At 55.2% G+C, this 20,760-nt stretch overlaps 2 protein-coding genes and 1 pseudogene across 2 annotated transcripts; 2 read left to right on the forward strand and 1 right to left on the reverse strand.

Moving 5' to 3' along the window:
• The first annotated feature begins 952 nt into the window (after positions 1-952).
• Positions 953-13,882, forward strand: LOC123077639 (probable carboxylesterase 15; annotated as a pseudogene).
• Positions 9,671-11,653, reverse strand: LOC123077640 (uncharacterized). The gene is made up of 2 exons (XM_044499941.1): positions 10,221-11,653; positions 9,671-9,984 (listed from the first exon to the last, which is right to left on the reverse strand). The coding sequence occupies exon 1, from the start codon at positions 11,224-11,226 to the stop codon at positions 10,657-10,659; it is 570 nt and encodes a 189-aa protein (XP_044355876.1). The 5' UTR covers positions 11,227-11,653; the 3' UTR covers positions 9,671-9,984; positions 10,221-10,656.
• Positions 13,883-17,859: 3,977 nt separating the features above from the next.
• LOC123074228 (probable carboxylesterase 15) lies at positions 17,860-19,100 on the forward strand. Its single transcript, XM_044497124.1, has one exon. It carries the CDS (start codon positions 17,947-17,949, stop codon positions 18,946-18,948), a length of 1,002 nt encoding a protein of 333 aa, XP_044353059.1. The 5' UTR covers positions 17,860-17,946; the 3' UTR covers positions 18,949-19,100.
• The last annotated feature ends 1,660 nt before the right edge of the window (positions 19,101-20,760 follow it).

Genomic DNA, 20,760 nt, shown 5'->3' on the forward strand with positions numbered 1-20,760 from the left:
CAAACTCATCTGTGGTGTTCAGAATACAGAGCAAGCCGCCGTGCGGGGCGACCTCCGTGCATTTCCCCGGCTCAGGCATACGATGGTTAGGTTGTAGCCTCGCCGCACCCGTGGAGCTCGACACCGTCGCCCGGCGGCGGCAGAAAGAACATGCAGACATGATGTTCCGCGGGGCGAAGCCATACGCGAGTAGTCCGACATCGGCGCAGCTCTCTGCGTCAAGTCCCCGCGCATGTACAGCATCACGCTCTGTAATCCCTTTTCAACAAAGACGCCGCCCAACTTGGCATCCGGCGTGCCGACCAGTACACCAACCGGGAGTATGCCTGCGAGGTGTGGGGGTGTAGCTAGACGAGAGGTGGGGAAAGAACATGTCGACAGCCACGTCAGGCAGGCGATGAAGGTTGAGCATATGCGGAGGAGCATGGTAGGGTGGAAGGCCTGTGTTGACGAAATCGAAAACATGGTGCCGATCGGCGCCATGCACCCGTGCACTTGGAAACATGGCGCCGGCAGTCGGCCAACGACGCCGATAAACTTCAAGTTGGGCGTGGCGCGGGAGTTGGGGATTCAAGTTAGCATCGTTCATGGACCACACGAGGCTTCGGGAGCTCTAGAACGCGGCGCTGGAGAGCTACAGCAGCGGTTGGAGCTCGGCGAGCTGTTCAACGGTGAACGCAGATAAGACGTTAATTTCAGAGAGGAGTGGCAGTAGAGAGATAGGGGAGTATTTGCCACGTCAGCGAAATACAAAGGATACGGTACTAGTAACCCTAGAGTGACACGTCCTAGTAACCTTGGTGACTGTATTTTGACCTTTTCTAAATACAGTGATCAAAGTGAACCCTAGATCAAGTTCAGGTACTATAGATGTAATTTACTCCAAGCTGCTATAGATCTCATCTGACGACCTCGACGGCATCGATCGATCAAGGCCACACACAGACACACCATGTCCGGCGGCACGGCACCGCGCGTCATGGAGGACTTCCTCGGCGTCGTCCAGCTCCTCAGCGACGGCTCCGTCGTCCGCGGCGACAAAGCCGTCCTCCGCACAAACGAGCCGTTACCGGACGTCCCCGGCGTGCAGTGGAAGGACGTCCTGTACCACGCGGCGCACGGCCTTAGCGTCCGCGTGTACAGGCCGGCGCCGTCGGTGGCCGGCGGCAGCAAGCTCCCGGTGGTGGTGTACTTCCACGGCGGGGGCTACTGCCTCGGCTCCTTCGCAGAGCCCAACTTCCACTCGTTCTGCCTTCGCGCCGCAGTCGAGATCTCGGCCGTCGTGCTGTCCGTGCAGTACCTGTTAGATCAAACTCAGGAATACACACGAGGTGAACACACACGTTGGAGTTTCAGTTTCCACGAACACAGAGACAAAGATTTTGTGACGCATAAAGTTTGCGTCTTTTCTGTTTCTTCCTTTTATTCCTTCTGATCCTAACAAGCCGGCCTCGATCCGCTTTACCCGCGCCATCCCACGGACAAGGATTACACAATTGACAGGAAAAGTAAACGCTATCCCTACTCAGCCGCAGCACGAACACAACGTGCCCCTGGCGTTATTTTTTAGAAAGTTCAGAAATGATACAGTAGCCTGACGGGTTCAGGTTCAGTGAGATTAACACAACACTTCACCTCCTTAAGCTTGATGACCTGAACCCACCTCCTGCATACCGATCTTCTCTTTCAGTGACTGAAAACAAAGCCTGGCCAATGGCTTCGTCAAGATGTCTGCATGTTGCTCATCGGTTCTGACATGCTCCACTTCTATCTTGCCCTCTTCAACGCAATTTCTGACAAAATGATAGCACACGTCAATGTGTTTGCTTCTCTCATGAAACACAGGATTCTTGCATAACTGAATTGCTGATTGGTTATCTATACGGATTGTGAACTTGTCTCCATCACCGCCCAACAATTCCTCAATCAGCCTTTCCAACCATACACCTTGACAGGCTGCAGCAGCAGCAGCCACATACTCTGCTTCACATGAAGATTGTGCCACAATTTTCTGTTTTTGAGATGTCCAGGACACAGGGCAGTGACCGAAATAGTACAACACTCCAGTGGTACTTTTACGATCGTCGACATCGCCTCCATGATCACTGTCACAATATCCTAACAACTCTGGTTTGCTTGTGACCCTTTTATAGCTGCACCCAAGATTGACAGTCCCCTTTACATACCTGAGAATATGTTTCACTGCTGTCATATGTTCCTTGGTAGGTCTCTCCATGAACCTGCTGACATAGCCGACAGAGAAGCTAAGATCAGGCCTTGTATGCAGCAAATACCTCAGGCCTCCCACCACGCTTCGATATTCAGTCGGATCAACTTCCTCGGCCTTACTCTCTTTGCTCAGTTTCAGCCTAGGTTCCATTGGAGTGTGTGTTGGATGGCAGTTTGACATCCCCATTCTGTCAAGTATACGGGATGCGTACCCAGATTGGCAAAGAGTGATCCCTTCCTCTCCTTGTTTCACTTCAATGCCTAGATAGTGAGACATCAGCCCCAGATCAGTCATGCTAAATTTCGACTTCATTTGCCGTTTGAAATCCGCAATAGCTTGACTGCTGTCACCGGTTATAACCAGATCGTCCACATATACTCCAACGATCAGAACCGAATTTCTTGCCTTTTTCTTGTACAGACCAGATTCAGAAGGGCACTTCTCAAACCCCAATTCCAGCAGTGTTGAGTCCAGCTTGGAGTTCCAAGCGCTAGGAGCTTGGTGGAGACCATACAATGCTTTTCTCAGTCTGTATACCTTGCTGCTCTTTCCTTCTATCTCGTGTCCTGGAGGTTGACTAACATACACCTCCTCACCCAAGTCCCCGTTGAGGAACGCTGATTTCACATCCATTTGGTGGATCTTCCAGCTGAATTGAGCCGCAAGCGCAATGAGTAAACGAACAGACTCAAGGCGGGAGACAGGAGCATAAACTTCATCGAAATCGATGCCCTGCCGCTTCACATACCCTTTTGCAACTAGCCTCGTCTTGTGTTTGACAATGTCCCCATTTGGGTCCCTTTTAATCTTGTACACCCACTTCAATCCAATCGGCCAGTGTCCACTTGGTAGATCAACTAATTCCCAGGTTTGGTTCTGCTCAATCGATGTCAGCTCTTCTTTCATTGCTTTCTGCCAACAGGACTCTCTTATAGCCTCAATGTGGTTTGTGGGCTCCTCTAATCCAAACAAACACAAACCAGCGTCAGCCTCGTTGATCTCTACAGTTTCTTCGTAGATCTCCTCGAGCAGGCACTTCCCTTGAGGCCCCTGCGATGGCTCACTGTATGGTGTGTCAGGTATTGCGGACCTTTGACCTGGAGTCGACAGTGGGTCCTCCAGCTCACACGGGATGATGGCCCCATCATTTGCTTGTCGGGTTCTGCTGCCTTGCTTAGGTGCTGCCATGGTAACAGAATCGGGCGTTTTCCTTGCCATGGTAGGAGTTTCTGGTTCGGCTTCCTTGGCAACACTTTTCCCTGCCTTGGCAGGATTTTCAGTCACCACTGCTGCTGCTTCCTCTTCTTCTCCCCGATTAGGATAGCTGACAACAAACAATGCTCCATCACCATTTTCAGTGGATCCCGGTGAGCTCCAGTCCCAACACCGATCTTCCTCGAACACCGCATCGCGTGTAATGATCAACTTCTTACTTTCAGGATCAAACATACGATAGGCTTTCGATCCGGTCTCATAGCCAATAAAGACCATTTGCTTGCTCCTATCTGACAACTTGTTCTGCCCTGGCCCAGTGGACTTCACATGTGCTACACACCCAAATGTGCGGAGGTGCTGGACTGTAGGCTTCTGCTCATGCCAAGCCTGATAAGGTGTCATCCCTTTGACACTTCTTGTTGGTGACCTATTGAGAAGATAGACTGCAGTAACCACTGCCTCTCCCCAAAATCTTACAGGCACTCCCATACTTTTGATCAAACTCCTTGCCATGCCAACAACAATTTGATTCCTTCTCTCAACAACACCATTTTGTTGTGGTGTATACGGTGCAGTGAGGAAGTGCTTAATGCCATGTTCATTGCAATGCTCTGCAAATTCCCTAGATGTGAATTCTCCACCTCTGTCAGTCCGGATAGCTTTGAGCTTCAGATCGCGTTCTATCTCAGCTGCTCTCTGAATTTTCTTCACTGCACCCAAAGCTTCATCTTTGTTGCGCAACAAGGCAATCCACATATACCGAGAGTAGTCATCCACCAGGAGTAAAAAGTACCTCTTCCCTCCTGGTGTTTCTGGCGAGATTGGGCCACACAAATCACCATGTATCAGCTGGAGCTGCTCCGTTGCTCGAAATGATGCCTGCACTGGGAAGGGAAGACGACGCTGCTTAGCAATCATGCATCCATCACATATCTGATCCACATGGTCTATCTGAGGCATTCCTTTGACCATTCCATCAGCTGTTAGTGCTCGCAAGGATCGAAAGTTCACATGTCCGAAGCGCATGTGCCACAGCCAGGCAGCTTCCGTTGCGTGTGCAAGCAAACACACTGGCTCAGAAGGCTGAATATTCAGAATGTACATGCGGTTGCGCGTGCGCTGCACTCGAGCTAACACTTTCCTCTGTCTGTCCCAGACTGTCATTACTCCGTCCTCGCTCGCGTACTTGCAGCCATTCTCATCGAGCTGCCCGAGGCTAATTATGTTGTTCTTCAGCCGTGGTATAAAGTACACATCCGACAGAATACGGTGTTCGCCGGTGAGGCACTGCATAAGGACCGAGCCACGTCCACATATTTCCACAGCCGAGCCATCTCCAAACCTGACTTTTCCCTTCACTGTTCTATCAAGTTCTGCAAACTTCTCTGAATTTCCAGTCATATGATTGCTGGCACCTGTGTCCAAGTACCAAGCAACGTCATGGGCACCTGTGAGTTTTGGGACAACCTTCTCTTCATTCAGCAACACCTGCTCAGTTGGTGCTGGCTCGGGTGGTGTTAGCTCACATGTCTCCAACATGAGAAGTGCAGGATCATTTACATCCTCTCGCTGTGCAAAGTTTGCATTTTCCCTTTGTGGTTCTGGACAGTCTGACTTGAAATGCCCGGTTTCATTGCAGTTAAAACATCTGACCTTGCTAATGTCAAATTTTCTGTGCTTCTTCTGCTTACCACGGTCCTTACTCTCGCCACGGCCAGATTGCCCGCTGTCGGCGCGCTCACCGCGCCCACGGCCAAGGCCACGGCCGCCACCGCTGCTGCTCGCACCAGGTGTGCCTTTCTTTGCCTTCATCAGCTGCTCTAGGGCCTGGGTCATGAGCATGAGCTGATCGTCCTTGCCGCCGGACTGACGACGCCGACCTTTTTGGTTTTCTTCGAAGGCCGCCAAACGACCAACAACCTCAGCCATGGTCATCGTCGTGAGATCGCCCCATTGCTCAATTGTATTGACGATGTCGCTGAAACGACTCGGGACGACGTTGAACAGGATCTCGATGACGGCCTCGTCCTTCACCGTCTCGCCCATCGACCGTATCTCGCCGACAAGCGTCATGAGCTTCTGTGCGAAAGCGCTGACAGACTCGTTGTCTGCCATCTCCATCCGATCGAGCTGGCGCTTGAGCTGCTTCACTCGCGCCTTCTGGACGTGATCCTCGCCGACGCGCATGCGCCGGATGGCCTCCCAGGCCTCGTGAGCAGTCTCACAGTTGGCCACCGCCATCATCACAGCGTCCGGTACGGACTGAGACAGGGCGGCGAACGCCTCATCATCCTTGGCCTGATCGAACTCGGCCGTGCCTTCCAACGCCGGCCACACGCCGAACAGACGAAGAAGCACCCTCATCTTCACCGCCCACAGACCATAATTCAAGTCCGTCAGCATGGGGTACTAGATCGGGACACCACCAGATCTCGTCGGAGCGCGCTGCACGACCACGGCGCCCTCATCTCCCGGCCTCTTCGCTGGCGGCGTGTACTTTCCGCCGCCGCCGCCGCCGATGGTCTGGTCCTTCCTCGGCGATGTATCTCCCATCACTGATCACCGCCGCCACAACTCCTCCTGGCTCCGCCGCCGTGCGCTGCCTCCCGTGAACCAACGCTCTGAATACCAAATGTTAGATCAAACTCAGGAATACACACGCGAGGTGGACACACACGATGGAGTTTCAGTTTCAGTGAGCGAACGCGAACACAGAGACAGAGATTTTGCGACGCATAAAGTTTGCGTCTTTTCTGTTTCTTCCTCCTATTCCTTCTGATCCTAACAAGCCGGCCTCGATCCGCTTTACCCGCGCCATCCCACGGACGAGATCGTGGCCAACGATTACACGATTGACAGGAAAAGTAAACGCTATCCCTACTCAGCCGCAGCACGAACACAACGTGCCTTTGGCGTTATTTTTCAGAAAGTTCAAAAATGATACAGTAGCCTGACGGGTTCAGGTTCAGTGAGATTAACACAACAGTACCGCCTCGCCCCCGAGCACCGCCTCCCCGCGGCCATCGACGACGGCACGTCTTTCCTTTCCTGGCTGCGCGGCCAGGCCGAGCTTGGCGCCGGCGCCAACCCGTGGCTCGCGGAGTCGACCGACTTCGCCCGGACGTTCCTCTCCGGCCACTCGGCGGGTGCCAACCTGGCCCACCACATCACGGTCCGGTTCGCGTCGGGGCAGATCGCCGCCAGCCCGCGTTCTTCGCCGGGGCCAAGCGCACGGCGACGGAGGCTGACCCGCCGGCGGGCGTGTCCCTGACTGTAAGATAGAATAGTTGGGAATATTGCAGCGCATTGTATTAATCCATAGGACAGTTACATATATACACAAGTATACTTGACCTCCAAGACCATATCTCTAGCTAAAAGGAAAGAGATCAGCTGAGGCTAAGTATGGAAGTAAAACATCCTACATGATTGCATGAGATACAATGCCTATATTCCTACACCCCCCGCAGTCGAAGCGTCATTAGAATGGATGCCAAGACTCTTGCGAAAAGCTTCGAATGAAGTAGACGGAAGACCCTTGGTCATGATATCGGCGAGTTGATGAGCAGTTGGAACATGAACAACACGAAACTGTCCCAAGGCTACCTTCTCATGGACAAAGTGAATATCCAACTCAATGTGCTTGGTGCGGCGATGATGAACGGGGTTAGCTGAGAGATAAACAACGGAGATGTTGTCACAAAATACCACAGTGGCCTTCTCAATGATGCAATGAAGTTCACCAAGGAGCTGACGCAACCAACAACATTGGCAACAGCTCGATATTCGGCCTCGGCACTGGATCGAGATACGGTGGGTTGTTGCTTGGATGACCATGACACAAGTGAGTCACCTAGATAGACGCAAAACCCCGAAGTGGAGCGGCGTGTATCAGGACAACCAGCCCAGTCAGTGTCAGAGTAAGCGGCAATGTCGATGGAGGAGCTGCCGGTAAGCTGAAGACCGTGAGAAGTGGTGCCACGTATATAGCGAAGCAGGCGCTTGACCATCCCCCAATGAGTATCCCGCGGAGCATGCATGTGCAAACAAACTTGCTGGACGGCATAGGCAATATCCGGGCGAGTCAAAGTAAGATACTGAAGAGCACCGGCAATGCTTCGGTAGAAGGTGGCATCGGACACTAGGTTGCCAGAGGTAGCTGAAACCTTGGACTTAGTGTCAACACGCGTAGTAGCAGGTTTGCAATTAGACATGCCAGCTCGATCAAGAAGTTCCTCGGCATATCGCTCTTGCGAGAGAAAGAATCCTGAAGCTGGGCGCTGAACGGCAACACCAAGAAAAAAATGAAGAGGTCCAAGGTCCTTCATCTTGAACTCGGCACTGAGAGAGGTGATGATCGACTGAAGGAACATCGGTGAGGAAGCCGTGAGCACAATGTCATCAACATACAGGAGCAAGTAAGCCATGTCGGAACCACGACGAAGGACGAAAAGTGACGTGTCAGAAAGAGTCGCGGAAAAGCCAAGCCGTCGAAGAAAATCTCCAATGCGTGTGTACCAGGCGCGGGGAGCCTGTTTAAGTCCATAGAGAGACTTAGACAATAAACACACATGCTCCGGGTGATCCGTGTCGACAAAACCTGAAGGTTGAGCACAATAAACCCGTTCCTGTAGTACTCCATGAAGAAACGCATTGGAGACGTCCAATTGATGAACGGGCCAATGACGTGAGGCGGCAAGATGGAGCACTGTGCGGACAATAGAAGGCTTCACCACAGGACTGAATGTCTCTCCAAAATCAACACCAGCACGCTGAGTGAATCCTCGTACGACCCAACGAGCCTTGTAGTGATCCAAGGAACCATCGGGTTTGAGCTTGTGTCGGAAAACCCACTTTCCGGTGACGATGTTGGTACCGCGAGGCCGAGGTACGAGGGTCCATGTACGGCTGGCCTGCAAAGCATCAAACTCCTCATGCATAGCAGCACGCCAGGCAGGATCTCGAAGAGCTGCACGGACGGATGTAGGTACCGGGGATAACGCGGCGGAGGCCACATGGGCCTGCTCATAGCGTCGGTTGGGCTGGATGATGCCCTGCCGTGCGCGTGTAGCCATGGTATGAACGGACATGGCAGAGGGCCGCAGCCACGGAGCACCATGGACAACAGGCGGTGCAGGCGGTGGTGACGAAGAGGCCGAGGACGTCGACGACGAGGCAGCCAGAGAGTCAGCTGCAGAAGTAGTGGCAGCCTCGGGCGTAGCAGCCGAGACGGAGGGATCACCCGATGACCCAGGAGAAACGGCCGCTGTGGCAGCCAAAGCAGCTGCCGTGGGAGTTGCCGACTCGGCTGGCGTGGCAGTCGAATGGGCCGACTCAGTCGAGGGAGCCACGGGCGGAGCAGCCGATGATGGCGACGTTGAGGGCGCCCGAGGCGGCGATGGGGCGGCCGCCTGAGATGGTGAAGGGGCGGCCACAGAAGGGCTCCCGGCCAGCGGGGCACGGCCTGGAGCGGCCATGGCGGGACGAGGGTGACGACGGCGGGCGGCCACTAGCGGGGGCGCCATGCCCACGTCAGGAAGAAGTGGCCGGTCGGCCGGCGACGAAGATGCCTCCTCCTGGTCCCTGAAAGGAAAAACACGCTCGTCGAAGATGACATGGCGTGATGTTAGTATGCGACGGGAGACCGGATCATAACATCGATAGCCACGGTGGTCAGGAGGGTAACCGAAGAAGACGCATGCAACGGAGCGAGGAGCTAGTTTATGTGGAGCGGTGGCAGAAGTGTTAGGATAGCACAAACAACCAAAAACCCGTAGATGTTGATACTCAGGAAGAAACCCAAAGAGAAGTTCATGGGGTGTTTGGTTGTGGCGAGGGCGGCAAGGACGAAGATTGAGTAGGTATGTGGCAGTATTAAGAGCTTCGGCCCAAAATCGAGGAAGATGAGCATGAAATAACATAGTACGGACACTATCATTCAAAGTCCGAAGGATGCGTTCAGCGCGGCCGTTTTGTTGAGAAGTATATGGGCAAGAAAGCCGAAAGTGAATGCCATGAGAAGCAAAGAAATCACGAGAGGCATTATTATCAAATTCCTTGCCATTGTCCGTTTGAAAACTCATGATGGAGCGTTGAAATTGCGTAGCAACAAACGCATGAAAACGAGAGATGAGCGGAAAAACTTCAGATTTGCGACGTAATGGAAAGGTCCAAGTATAATGAGAGAAATCATCAAGAATGACAAAATAATAAAGAAAACCCGAGACACTTTTTATGGGAGATGTCCATACATCGCAGTGCATAAGAGCAAAAGGGAAACTAGCCTGAGAATCTGATTGTTTGAAAGGTAACCTAACGTGCTTGCCCAAACGACAAGCATGACATGTTGTAGACATGGCTTTATTACAAGAAAACTCAAAAGATGACAATGTTTTGGAGAGAGCAGCGTGTCCCGGATGTCCAAGCCGTTGGTGCCAAAGATCGGAGATTTCGGCGAGAAGAGCTTGAGGTCCGGACACGAGCGGATAAAGGTCGTCCGGGCTGTCACATCGCAGAATCACTCGTCGTGTGAGAAGATCCTTGACAGAAAAACCAAACATGTCAAACTCAACAGTAATGGGATTTTCACGGGTAAGACGACAAACAGAAATCAAGTTTTTGATGAGGTTAGGAGTAATAACAACATTACGAAGATGAATAGGAAAAGAAGACGTGGGAAAAGAAACATCACCCGTGTGGGTGATCGGAAGAGAGTCCCCATTACCGAAGATGACACGGGTGGAAGTGGAGTAAGGTTTGGAGTGAGAGAGGATACCGGGATTGTTCGCCATATGTGAGGTAGCACCGGTGTCAAGGAACCAGTCATTCCCGCTGCCGCCGCCGTGGATGGAGAGATCGTTGAGGGCGGCGTGAAGCTGCGTCTGGTCCCATGCCGGGGGTTGATGATGAGGCGGGAGTGGCGCATAGCTGGGGAAGATGGAACCGTAGGGGTAGACGGGGCTGTAGGCAGGAGCGGCCGGGGCCATCTGCCCGAACCCTAGCGGGGCCGCCTGCCCGAGTTGGGCCGCATAGGCGTGCGGTGACGAGGCTCCAGGGCGAGGCCCGAGCAGGCCGGCACCAGGCGCGCGCCAGTTGGGTGGCCACGCCGCGAACATGCCCGACAGCGGGTAGCCTCCGAGAGGCCACGCCGGAGTGCTGCGAGCATCAGGAGTAGGAGCGGCCGTGCTGCGAGGGCCAGCAAGAGAGGCGGCCTACTTCTTCTTCTTGTCGCGGGTGCGACCACCACCAGAGGAGGGAGCAACAGGGGCGACGGGACGCAGGCTCGGAGCGGTAGCCGGCGGCCGGGAGTGACCGGCCATGAGAGCCGTCAGCTGGGCGCGATGACCGCCGCGGGAGAGGCGGCGTTCCTCCTGGAGAAGGGCACCACGGGCGCGCGCAAAGGTGAGGCCAGCGGGGTTGATGGTGAGCGCCGCGATGCAATGGCCGAAGTCGTCGTTCAGCCCGTTGATGAGAGCGAGCAGCATGTCCTGATCGGAGACCGGTGAGCCGACGTCGCGAAGAGTGTCGGAGAGGCACTTGAGGCGGCTACAGAAGGCGGTGACGGACAGGTCGCCTTGGACGATGTTGTGGAACTCCCGCTTGGCGAAGATAGCACGCTGTAGACGGTTGTCGAGGAAGAGCTCGGCGATGACCGTCCATGCATTCGCGGCCGTGTCGGAGGGCTTGATGATGATGTGCAGGATGTCGTTGGAGACGGTGGTGTAGAGCCAAGACACGATACACTGATCGATCTGGGTCCACTCGACGTCGCCGAACATCATGAGAGCATCAATCGATCCATCAACATGATCGAGAAGACCAAGCTTGCGGAAGGTGAGGTTGAAGAAGGTTTGCCAGATCGAGAAGTTTGACTCTTCGAAGGTAAGGGTGATGGGGACATGGCTGCGGATGTTGATGAGTTGTACGGCGGTGGCGCTAGGGGCGGCTGGGCGGGGTGAGTGATTGGAGCCGGAGGTTGTGGAGGAGTGGTTGGAGGAGGGTCTAAGCAATAATCTTGATCACGGCCGGTTGGTCTTGGCCTAGCCGTCCACGGGAGCTGGCAACAAACAGCTGCATGCACGCACGCACGGTATGGGTTGTGTGGCCGTTAGTCAATGCATGCTGTGCGTGGGCGTGGATGTAGTTAGCTTGTTAGTGGCTGGGTCATGTGGTAGTGGCCGGTGTGGTGCGTGCTGTTAGTGGGCGTTGGGTGTGTGTGGATCGGGTATAAGAAACCCCCCCCCCCCTTCTGTACTGCTTGTAGTCGCGCCGGTGTTGTAGCGATGTAGACAGTGTAAAGAGGAAAAAGATTTGGGCGTTTGTGCGCCCGTGGCGGCGTTCGTGCGTCGGCCGAAAAATCTCTCGTGTCCACTGTTCTTCTTCTTCCACCTCCGTTCGAGTGAGAGAAGAGGTAGTTAGAGGGCTGCGGTTCCAACAATTGGTATCAGAGCCATAAGGTTCGAGGGGCGGCCGTGGCGCGGGGTGGCGTCCACGGCGGACGCGGCCGACATGGAGGCATTGGCTACGGCGCGTGGCGACGGCGACGCGCGGCGAGTCCGCGGACGTGCGGTGTGATGTCGTGCGCGCGAAGAGCACGGTGGTCGCGGAGACGAGGAGGCCGCGGAGGACCTGCGTGGTGGTGCAGAGGTCGCAGCGGCTCGGCGCGACAACCGTGGAGGCGCGTGGCACGGAGCCGCGGCGGACCTGCGTGGTGGCGCAGAGGCTGCGGTGGCGCGGCGTGGCGGCATGGAGGTGCAAACGCAGCGGTGTAGGGCAATAAGCCGCGGCGGCGAGCCGGGCGCGACCGGTGCGTGTTATGGATGCGCACTGGACGCGTCGGGCGCGTCGGGACCGCGGGCGCACGTACGAGCGTACGTTTGACGTTGGGTGGAGGCGTATGTCGCCGTTCTGCTCGAGTCCGTGCTCGAGTTCGGCTACATCCTTCCGGCGTTTATAGCTGGCGGCTGCCATGGCGGACGCGGAGGCGGCGTGCGGTGAGTCCATGGCGTGTGGTGTGGTCGGGCTCGTCGGGCGCGTCGGGTGCGCGCGGGACGTGTGGGACGCACTGGTGCGGTTGGGCTCGTCGGGCGCGTCGGGTGTGCGCGGGACGTGCGGGGCGCAGAGGAACGCCTGGCGTGTGTCGTCGGTGGAGAAGGAGCTCGACGTGTTTTGCCGGAATCGTGACGGAACACGGTGCGACCGGCGTCGGTGTGCCAGGTCGGGTGCGCCAGGTAACGACGACAACTACGCGAGGTACATCAACTCCGGCGACGGCGAGCACACGGCATGTCGCAGCGGTGCGCGGAGACGTCAACGGCCAGCCGTGTCAAGATTAGAAGGGAAATTGTAAGCAATAATCTTGATCACGGCCGGTTGGTCTTGGCCTAGCCGTCCGCGGGAGCCGGCAACAAACAGCTGTATGCACGCACGCACGGTATGGGTTGTGTGGCCGTTAGTCAATGCATGCTGTGCATGGGCGTGGATGTAGTTAGCTTGTTAGTGGCTGGGTCATGTGGTAGTGGCCGGTGTGGTGCGTGCTGTTAGTGGGTGTTGGGTGTGTGTGCACCGGGTATAAGACCCCCCTCCTGTACTGCTTGTAGTCGCGCCGGTGTTGTAGCGATGTAGACAGTGTAAAGAGGAAAAAGATTTGCGCGTTCGTGCGCATGTGGCGGCGTTCGTGCGCCGGCCGGAAAATCTCTCGTGTCCACTGTTCTTCTTCTTCCACCTCCGTTTGAGTGAAAGGAGAGGTAGCTAGAGGGCTGCGGTTCCAACAGAGGGGTGGGAGAAAAGGTAGCCGAAGTCTTCCATGGCAGCGGCGGCTGGCTAGGACAGCGGCAACAGCAGGCTAGGGCGTTTGGCTAGGGGAGGAAGGTTCAGGCGTGAGCAGCGGAAGAGGTCACGAGAACGGGAAAAACTGATACCATGTAAGATAGAATAGTTGGGAATATTGCAGCGCATTGTATTGATCCATAGAACAGTTACATATATACATAAGTATACTTGACCTCCAAGACCATATCTCTAGCTAAAAGGAAAGAGATCAGCTGAGGCTAAGTATGAAAGTAAAACATCGTACGTGATTGCATGAGATACAATGCCTATATTCCTACACTGACGACCGCGATGGCCGACCAGCTCTGGCGCATGTCGCTGCCGGTGGGGGCGAGCATGGACCACCCGCTGGCCAACCCGTTCGGCCCGGAGAGCCCGAGCCTCGCGCCGGTGGAGCTCCCGCCGGCGCTCGTCGTGGCGCCCTTGAGCGACGTGCTCCGCGACCGCGTGCTGGGGTACGGGGCGAGGCTGAAGGACATGGGGAAGGCCGTCGAGGTTGTCCAGTTCGAGGGGGAGCAGCATGGCTTCTCCGTCCGCCAGCCGCTCGGCGAGGCGGCCAGCGAGTTGCTGCGGGTGATCAAGCGGTTCGTCTACAGCGGCAACTGAGCGGTGAGGTGTTGCGATTTGCCTGATGCTTGCGTGTTGCATGGAAATCCAGTTAATGAACATAGGGGTGCATTTTGATGTCAGTTCTCAACGAGCAGAGCCGCACTGGGATTGCCTCGCTTTTGTAGAAATAAATCTACTTGCAACTTTCATTTCTTGTTGGACGTTCAGAACTGATCAAGACTACTTCAAATTTGTACAGTACAAATTTGTCAATTCTAACAAAATCCCCGCGTCCCTCACATAACAACGTATACTTGACCACTCCTCTGCGTCGCTCCTGACCCCACGTCGGGCGACTCGGGTGGGCCACAACCCTACCCGCCGGGGCCGCGATCTACTTCCTCCCCTCCCCCCGTCGTTGCTGGGGGACGCCGTGGGGCTAACCCCGGGGCCGACGGCGGTGGCGGGGTCTCGCTCTCTTCGGCGACGTGGGGGTGGCGCGGGCCCCCCCCCCCCCCCGGCGTGAGGAGGCGCGGCCGGTCAGGTCCTTGCGACGCGGCGGCCAACCCTGCTTCGGGCGGTGGTCATGGCTGCGGTCGCCGGCGGCGGACGGCTCTGTGGCGGCTAATATGACATTGGAATCGGCAGTGGCGGCGTGAAGGGTCTGGTGGACGGATCGGCTGCATGATGCATGGTTTGGTCTACGGTCGGATCTGATCTGACCGGTGCGGGCCGCTCGTTGCCGGGGGGGGGGGGGGGATCGGTAGCGGTTCCATGCACACGAGGTTGGATGGAGACTCCTCGAGCGAATCCGGGTGAAAACCCTACTCTCGGCTCGTTACCAAGGCCGGCGATGGCTGCGACGCCCCCCTTCTTGAAGGCATCACCGTGGAGAAGCTCTAGACCCCTATCCGCTATCTCCCCGGGAAACCCTAGATCAGTCGATCGGATGACGACGACGTTCTTGTGCGCCCCCCCTTGGAGGCATCATTCTTGGAGGTGTGCATTGGCTCGAGGGACTAGTGGACGATTCCGGTGGTGGAGCGACGTTTCATGTGACGCATTGATGATGTGGAGTCTCGGCTGCGTGACACAACAGGGTCTCGGCAATGGATGTGTGATGATGGACACGCGTAGGGAGGAGGCGTTGTCTAGCACCGTGGTGGCGTCGACGACAGACATGGCAAGGTTGATGCGCCGACCTGTTTTGAACATGGATCGGTGAAAGACGGTGGCAACAGCCTCTGCAGCAGGCGCATGCGATGCCTGTTGAGAGTGTGTCGGACCGGTGTGTGCCCCAGTCCCGGCTAGTGGCTTGGTTGGGGCCTTCGGCTTTAGATGTTGGGCTCCGACAATCTGCATTCCTTCATCAAGTTGATAGGAGTAGCGATGCCAAGATGGTGGCTTGAGACTTAGTGATGTATTACTTTGTACTACCTCTATCCTGGTTTATTAGCCTCCTTAGTATTTTGTGTCAAACTTTGACCGTAGATTTAACTAAGAAAATAATAACGCATGTCATCAAAAATTATATCGTTGGATTCGTATTTGAATATAGTTTCCGGGGATATTATTTTTTGTTACATGCATAAACATTTTATTAGTTAAATCTAAGATCAAAATTAAGCACAAAATGCGAAGGGGACCAATAAATCAAGACGGATGTAGTAATGTCTTGGTGAGTAATTTAAAACTCCCTTCGTCTCAAAATAATTGTCTCAAACTTAGTACAACTTTGTAATAAAGTTAGTATAAAATTGAGACACTTATCTTGGGACGGCGATAGTAATATAGTTTCCAGACGCCGGGGGTCATCCCCCTTTCGGAAAAAAAACGCTCATCGAAATAAAGATATTCTTGATAAGAAAGGATATTCTTATGGAACGAGTCAATCGAGACACGCCAAAAGCATAACCGGAAGAATCTTCGATTCATCACCGCAGCTGCACAAAAAACAGATGCCTTTCCACTTATATTAGGGTGACGCTAGGCGCCGGCAGGCCGGCCGAATAGTTCGGCCGGTCTAGTCCTAGCCGCCCGATCAGTCTCTAAATACCCGTTGGATCTGAGCCAATCGTTCTTCAACCTCGTGACGTAGATAGACAAAAGCACAGGGAAAAAGGAAAGAAGGCAGCGCCTTCGCTCACGCTTGCCCGCCATCGTCAACGCTGCTCACCAGCGTCCCTGCCGCTTGTTCCCAACATCGCCCGCCCCGGTTGCAGCGCCCCCCGGTTCGCCCAGGCTCTCGCCGGTTCGCCGCATGCAGCTCCCGCCGGCGAAGGTCGCAGCTTTGGTGGACAGCAGCGCCCCATCCAGCTTCTAGCAACGGCGTTCGTTGTCGACGGTCGCATCCACGATGAAGCCGTCTAGTAGTTCGCCGGGTTGTATCAAGCAAAAAGGCCCGTCCCAGCAAAAGTATTCATTGTTCCAGCAAAATCAAACTTCGCCGTCGTCGGGTTGTAGCAAAAACTGTCACCGGTTCCAGCAAAACAAAATGACGGTGCCAGCAAAAACGAGTCACGATAGTTTGGTTCCAGCAAAATGTTAGTGAGGTTGTAGCTTCCTCGGCAACCGGTTCCAGCAAAAGAAAATATGATGGTGCTAGCAAAACGAGTCGACGGTCATTTGGTTCCAGCAAAATGTCATTGTGGGTGCAGCTTTTCCGGCGACCGGTTCCAACAAAGTGACACGCAGGTTGCAGCATTGGTGTTGGTTCCAGCAAATTGTCAGTGCGGCCGTAGCTTTTTCGACAACCAGTTCCAGCAAAGTGGGACGCCGGTTGCAGCAAATTGTCAGTGCCCTCGACAGACGCTGGTCGTCATTGACGCATGCAGCATGGTTGCGGCCATACCATGGCCACCCGTCGCAGAATCCGTGGCCGCCCCACCGATGGTTTGTAGAGCGGCTGGTTGCCTCGCCGGCACCTGTGGACTCTGTTGAGGCTGCTTGGGAAAAGAGGACGCCAGCCATGGAGAAGAGCTCCTATGGACAGGCGTACGCGCACTTGAGGCACCGGTGCAAAAGCAAAAATTGAGAACAGAGGGAGAAGGGTGAGGCGTATAGGAAGGGTGAGGCGTATAGGACGACGTCGAGTGGGCTTCCGGCGCATCCGCTAGTCGTCGCTGTCGGCGGCGGTGTCTACGGTATGCGTGTGCGGGAGATAAAGTTGCGGGAGGATAAAGGACTGGGAAGATAAGGCATGTGTGGAGTGCGATGCTACTGCTGTGTGCTGTATGATTTGGATGGATCCAATGGCCCGCGCGAGACCGGCCGAAGTTTCAGCCGGTCCGCCGGATGGAAACATTTTCCTTATATTTATCACGACAGTACCACCAATCGCACCGGCACCCCGTTTGTGGCTGAACCTTGAGCAATCTTGGGAAGTTTGGATACAGGTGAGTCTTGAGCAATCTTGGGAAAATTTTAGGGGAGAGGGCGTGGAGAGAAGTTTTTAGGAAGGTTACGTTAGAATTTTGTAGCTTCTTCCTAGGTGTGGGATTATCAGTAGCAAAACTCAAGACAAATACAAACCAACATGCGGTTGAATGGTTAGGAGAATGATGGTATCCTCTGCCCGTTGCTCATTAGAGTTCAACTCTCAGACTTAATATTGGTGCTCGTATTTTTTTTTATTCCAGATCTTTCGATGATGTGCGCTACAGAGAAGGTGTCTGTGGCAACTTTGTCAATCTCAAAATGATGTGTCGGCTCAATCTCTCGAAGGTGCTCGTAGGAGTAGAGTGTGCATGCGTCCGTTCATAGAGATGAGTATATGTCCGTATGATCATGAAAAAATAACTCAGGGCAAGTAGTGAAAGGACGCGTCCATTTGTATGTCTTGATGCGCAATCCAGCATTTTCATTTTTCAACGGCTAGTCTATTTTTTTTCCCCGGAGCTCGTCTATCTTTCTTCCCACGGCATTGAAGTGTGGAATCAGTCATCCTCGAGAAGGCCGAAGCTGTCACAGATCCAAGATCCAGAGTGTGGGCTCACGTGCACGGGAAGAAGTGACCACGTGGATCCCGCCTCTACTAAAGTCTGCCACACAACGTCCATAAACCGCGACGACCTGGGCGGCAACCATCGACCGTATCCGTAATTCCGTATCACACTCACACCATGGCCGGCGACACGGCACCGCACGTCGTGGAGGATCTCCTCGGCGTCGTCCAGCTCCTCAGCGACGGCTCCGTCGTCCGCGGCGACGAGTCCGTCCTCGGCCCAAAGGAGCCGCTCCCGGACGTCCCCGGCGTGGAATGGAAGGACGTGGTGTACCACGCGGCGCACGGCCTTCGTGTCCGCGTCTACAGGCCGGCGTCGTCGTCTGGGACCGGCAGCGTCAAGCTCCCGGTGCTGGTGTACTTCCACGGCGGCGGCTACTGCCTCGGCTCCTTCGCGCAGCCGCCCTTCCACGCGTTCTGCCTCCGCTCCGCCGCCGAGCTCCCGGCCGTCGTGCTGTCCGTGCAGTACCGCCTCGCCCCCGAGCACCGCCTCCCCGCCGCCATCGACGACGGCGCGCAATTCCTCTCCTGGCTGCGCTGCCAGGCCGAGCTCGGCGCCGGCGCCGACCCGTGGCTCGCGGAGTCGGCGGACTTCGCCCGGACCTTCATCTCCGGCGTGTCGGCGGGCGCCAACCTGGCCCACCACCTCACCATCCAGGTCGCCACGGCGCGGCTCCCGGTCAGCCCCGTGCGCGTCGTCGGGTACGTACTCCTCTCCGCCTTCTTCGGCGGCGCCGAGCGCACGGCGTCGGAGGCCGACCCGCCGGCGGGCGTGTCCCTGCCTGTGGAGATATGCGAGCAGCTCTGGCACATGTCGCTTCCGGTCGGGGCGAGCAGGGACCACCCAGTGGCGAATCCTTTCGGGTCGGAGAGCCCCAGCCTCGCGCCGGTGGAGCTCCCGCCGGCTCTCGTCGTGGCGCCGTTGGGTGACGTGCTCCGTGACCGCGTGCTGGGGTACGCGGCGAGGCTCAAGGACATGGGGAAAGACGTCGAGCTTGCCGAGTTCGAGGGACAGCAGCATGGCTTCTCTGTTCTTCAGCCATTCGGCCAGGCGGCCGACGAGCTGATGCGAGTCCTCAGGCGGTTCGTGTACCAAGGTGACACGAACGCTGAGCGCTGATGTGCTGGTGAATGGTGATCTCCTAATGCTACTGTTTATGTTCTGATAGCTACTGTTTCGATGTTCTGAACTTCTGACAAGGGTCGGAGACTGTACTAGATATTGGATATTCTGTGTCTGGAAATAAATTATAAATCTTATTTTGATTTTCATTTCTGGTTGGATGTGTAGGTGTACAATGGTTGGGATTTTGATCAAATCACGACCCAGTTGCTAAGTCTTTTTCTTCTAACACACAAAGGAGCCACCAAGCGTCAGCTTCTCATTCATCTCATAGACGATGTACAACATGTCTTACAAAGCACCGCGCTTGGAAGTTGAAAGAGATTGCACAAAAGGGCAAGAAGTAGGTATAGCTTCTCCCTGTGGGAAATTCTGAAAGTTTCTCCCCACTCTGACGCTCCCGCACGCGGCAGGGGAGGAACCATAGCCGCCGCCGCCCTCGGCCGTCTTGCCTCCTTAAACCTTGCCGTCGTCGAGGCGTGCCAGCGAGTGAAGCCCGCGCGGTGTCGGTGGCGGCGGGGCTCCTTCTCCCTCTCGCGTGGCTGAGTTTGGTGTGGGCTGATCTGGCCAGGCCGGAGCATGGCGTGGTGCGGGGCGCGATGACGCCTTGGTGGTGACTGGCGGGGGTGCTAAGTGGTCGCGACGGTGTCGTGGAGAGCTGCACGGTGGCAATGGTGCGTGCTGGAGATGGTGTTTGTGTGTCTTCGGCACGCTGCATGCTAGATCTGGCAGTGCGGGGGTTGGAGGCGTCTCCCGCTGGTTCGAGCTCGTCGGGCTTGCCATGGGGCGGCTACGGTTGTGGTGGTCGCGGGCAGGGTTTGGTGGTCACATGCGTCGCTGACTCCGATCAGACACTCTCAGCTCTGGCTTCTGGTCGTCGACACACGGCGCAGGGTGGTGGCGCGCGGCCCGGCGTGGCCGTCGGCCGATGCGGCGCGGTGGTGACGGCGGCTTGGTGGCTACATGGGTTGTGTCGGGCGCATGGTAGCGGCGTGAATCCCGCTCGGATTTGGCATGGTGGCAGGGGCGGGATCCCGCTCAGATCGACACCGACGACCACGAGCGTGATATCATGCGAGCTCGCCTAGGCCAAGGCTAGTGGGCTAGGGCCGGGGCTTGCTTGACGGCGGCCGTCGAGAGCCACTGGATTGTGTGCCCCGTCCCTAGAGTGTAGCTAGTTTGGGCTCAAACCAAACATAACTACACTGCATCACCGACTATTTTTTCACCGGTAAAGCCACAATAACAAGATACTCTAACGTAGCATCACTTGCTTGAAAGAGGGTGGGGGCACAGTGAAATTCTAGGGGAGGGGGGATGTGGGGCTAGATTTGCTTTATCAGCTATCAAACGGAGAACCTGAAATGAGTATGAGGAGATTAACGCAACTACTTTTTTCCGTCTTTTGAGTTTTTCTTACGGACTTACGATGGAAAGAATAAAAAATCCTATACATGTGGATGATTTTTCTGCCGACTCATTCTACGCGCTAATCCTTACACCAACTCTTTTGAATTTCGCTCTAGACTAACTTTCTCTCTAACCTGATATTGCATCTACTACCCCTAAAAAACATGAGAGGGGACAAACAGAAAACATCTCAGCCGCATAACCAAGCAATCTAAGGGTCTAAGGCTTCCCCATGTTTAGCACCAAGCCACCAACTGCGGTTGAGGGGAAGCGCTACACCTCCCTTCGTTCCTAAATATAAGTCTTTTTAGAGATTGTAATATGGACTACATACAGAGCAAAATGAGTGAATCTACACTCTAAACTATGTCTATATATATCCGTATGTAGTCCATATTG

The sequence above is a fragment of the Triticum aestivum genome, chromosome 3D (assembly GCF_018294505.1).
Source record: "Triticum aestivum cultivar Chinese Spring chromosome 3D, IWGSC CS RefSeq v2.1, whole genome shotgun sequence".
Taxonomy (NCBI): domain Eukaryota; kingdom Viridiplantae; phylum Streptophyta; class Magnoliopsida; order Poales; family Poaceae; genus Triticum; species Triticum aestivum.

What these genes read in the sequence shown, in the direction of transcription:
- LOC123077640 (XM_044499941.1), bottom strand. Translation starts at nt 11,226, where the DNA reads ATGATGTTCGGCGACGTCGAGTGGACCCAGATCGATCAGTGTATCGTG.
- LOC123074228 (XM_044497124.1), top strand. Translation starts at nt 17,947, where the DNA reads ATGGCCGGCGACACGGCACCGCACGTCGTGGAGGATCTCCTCGGCGTC.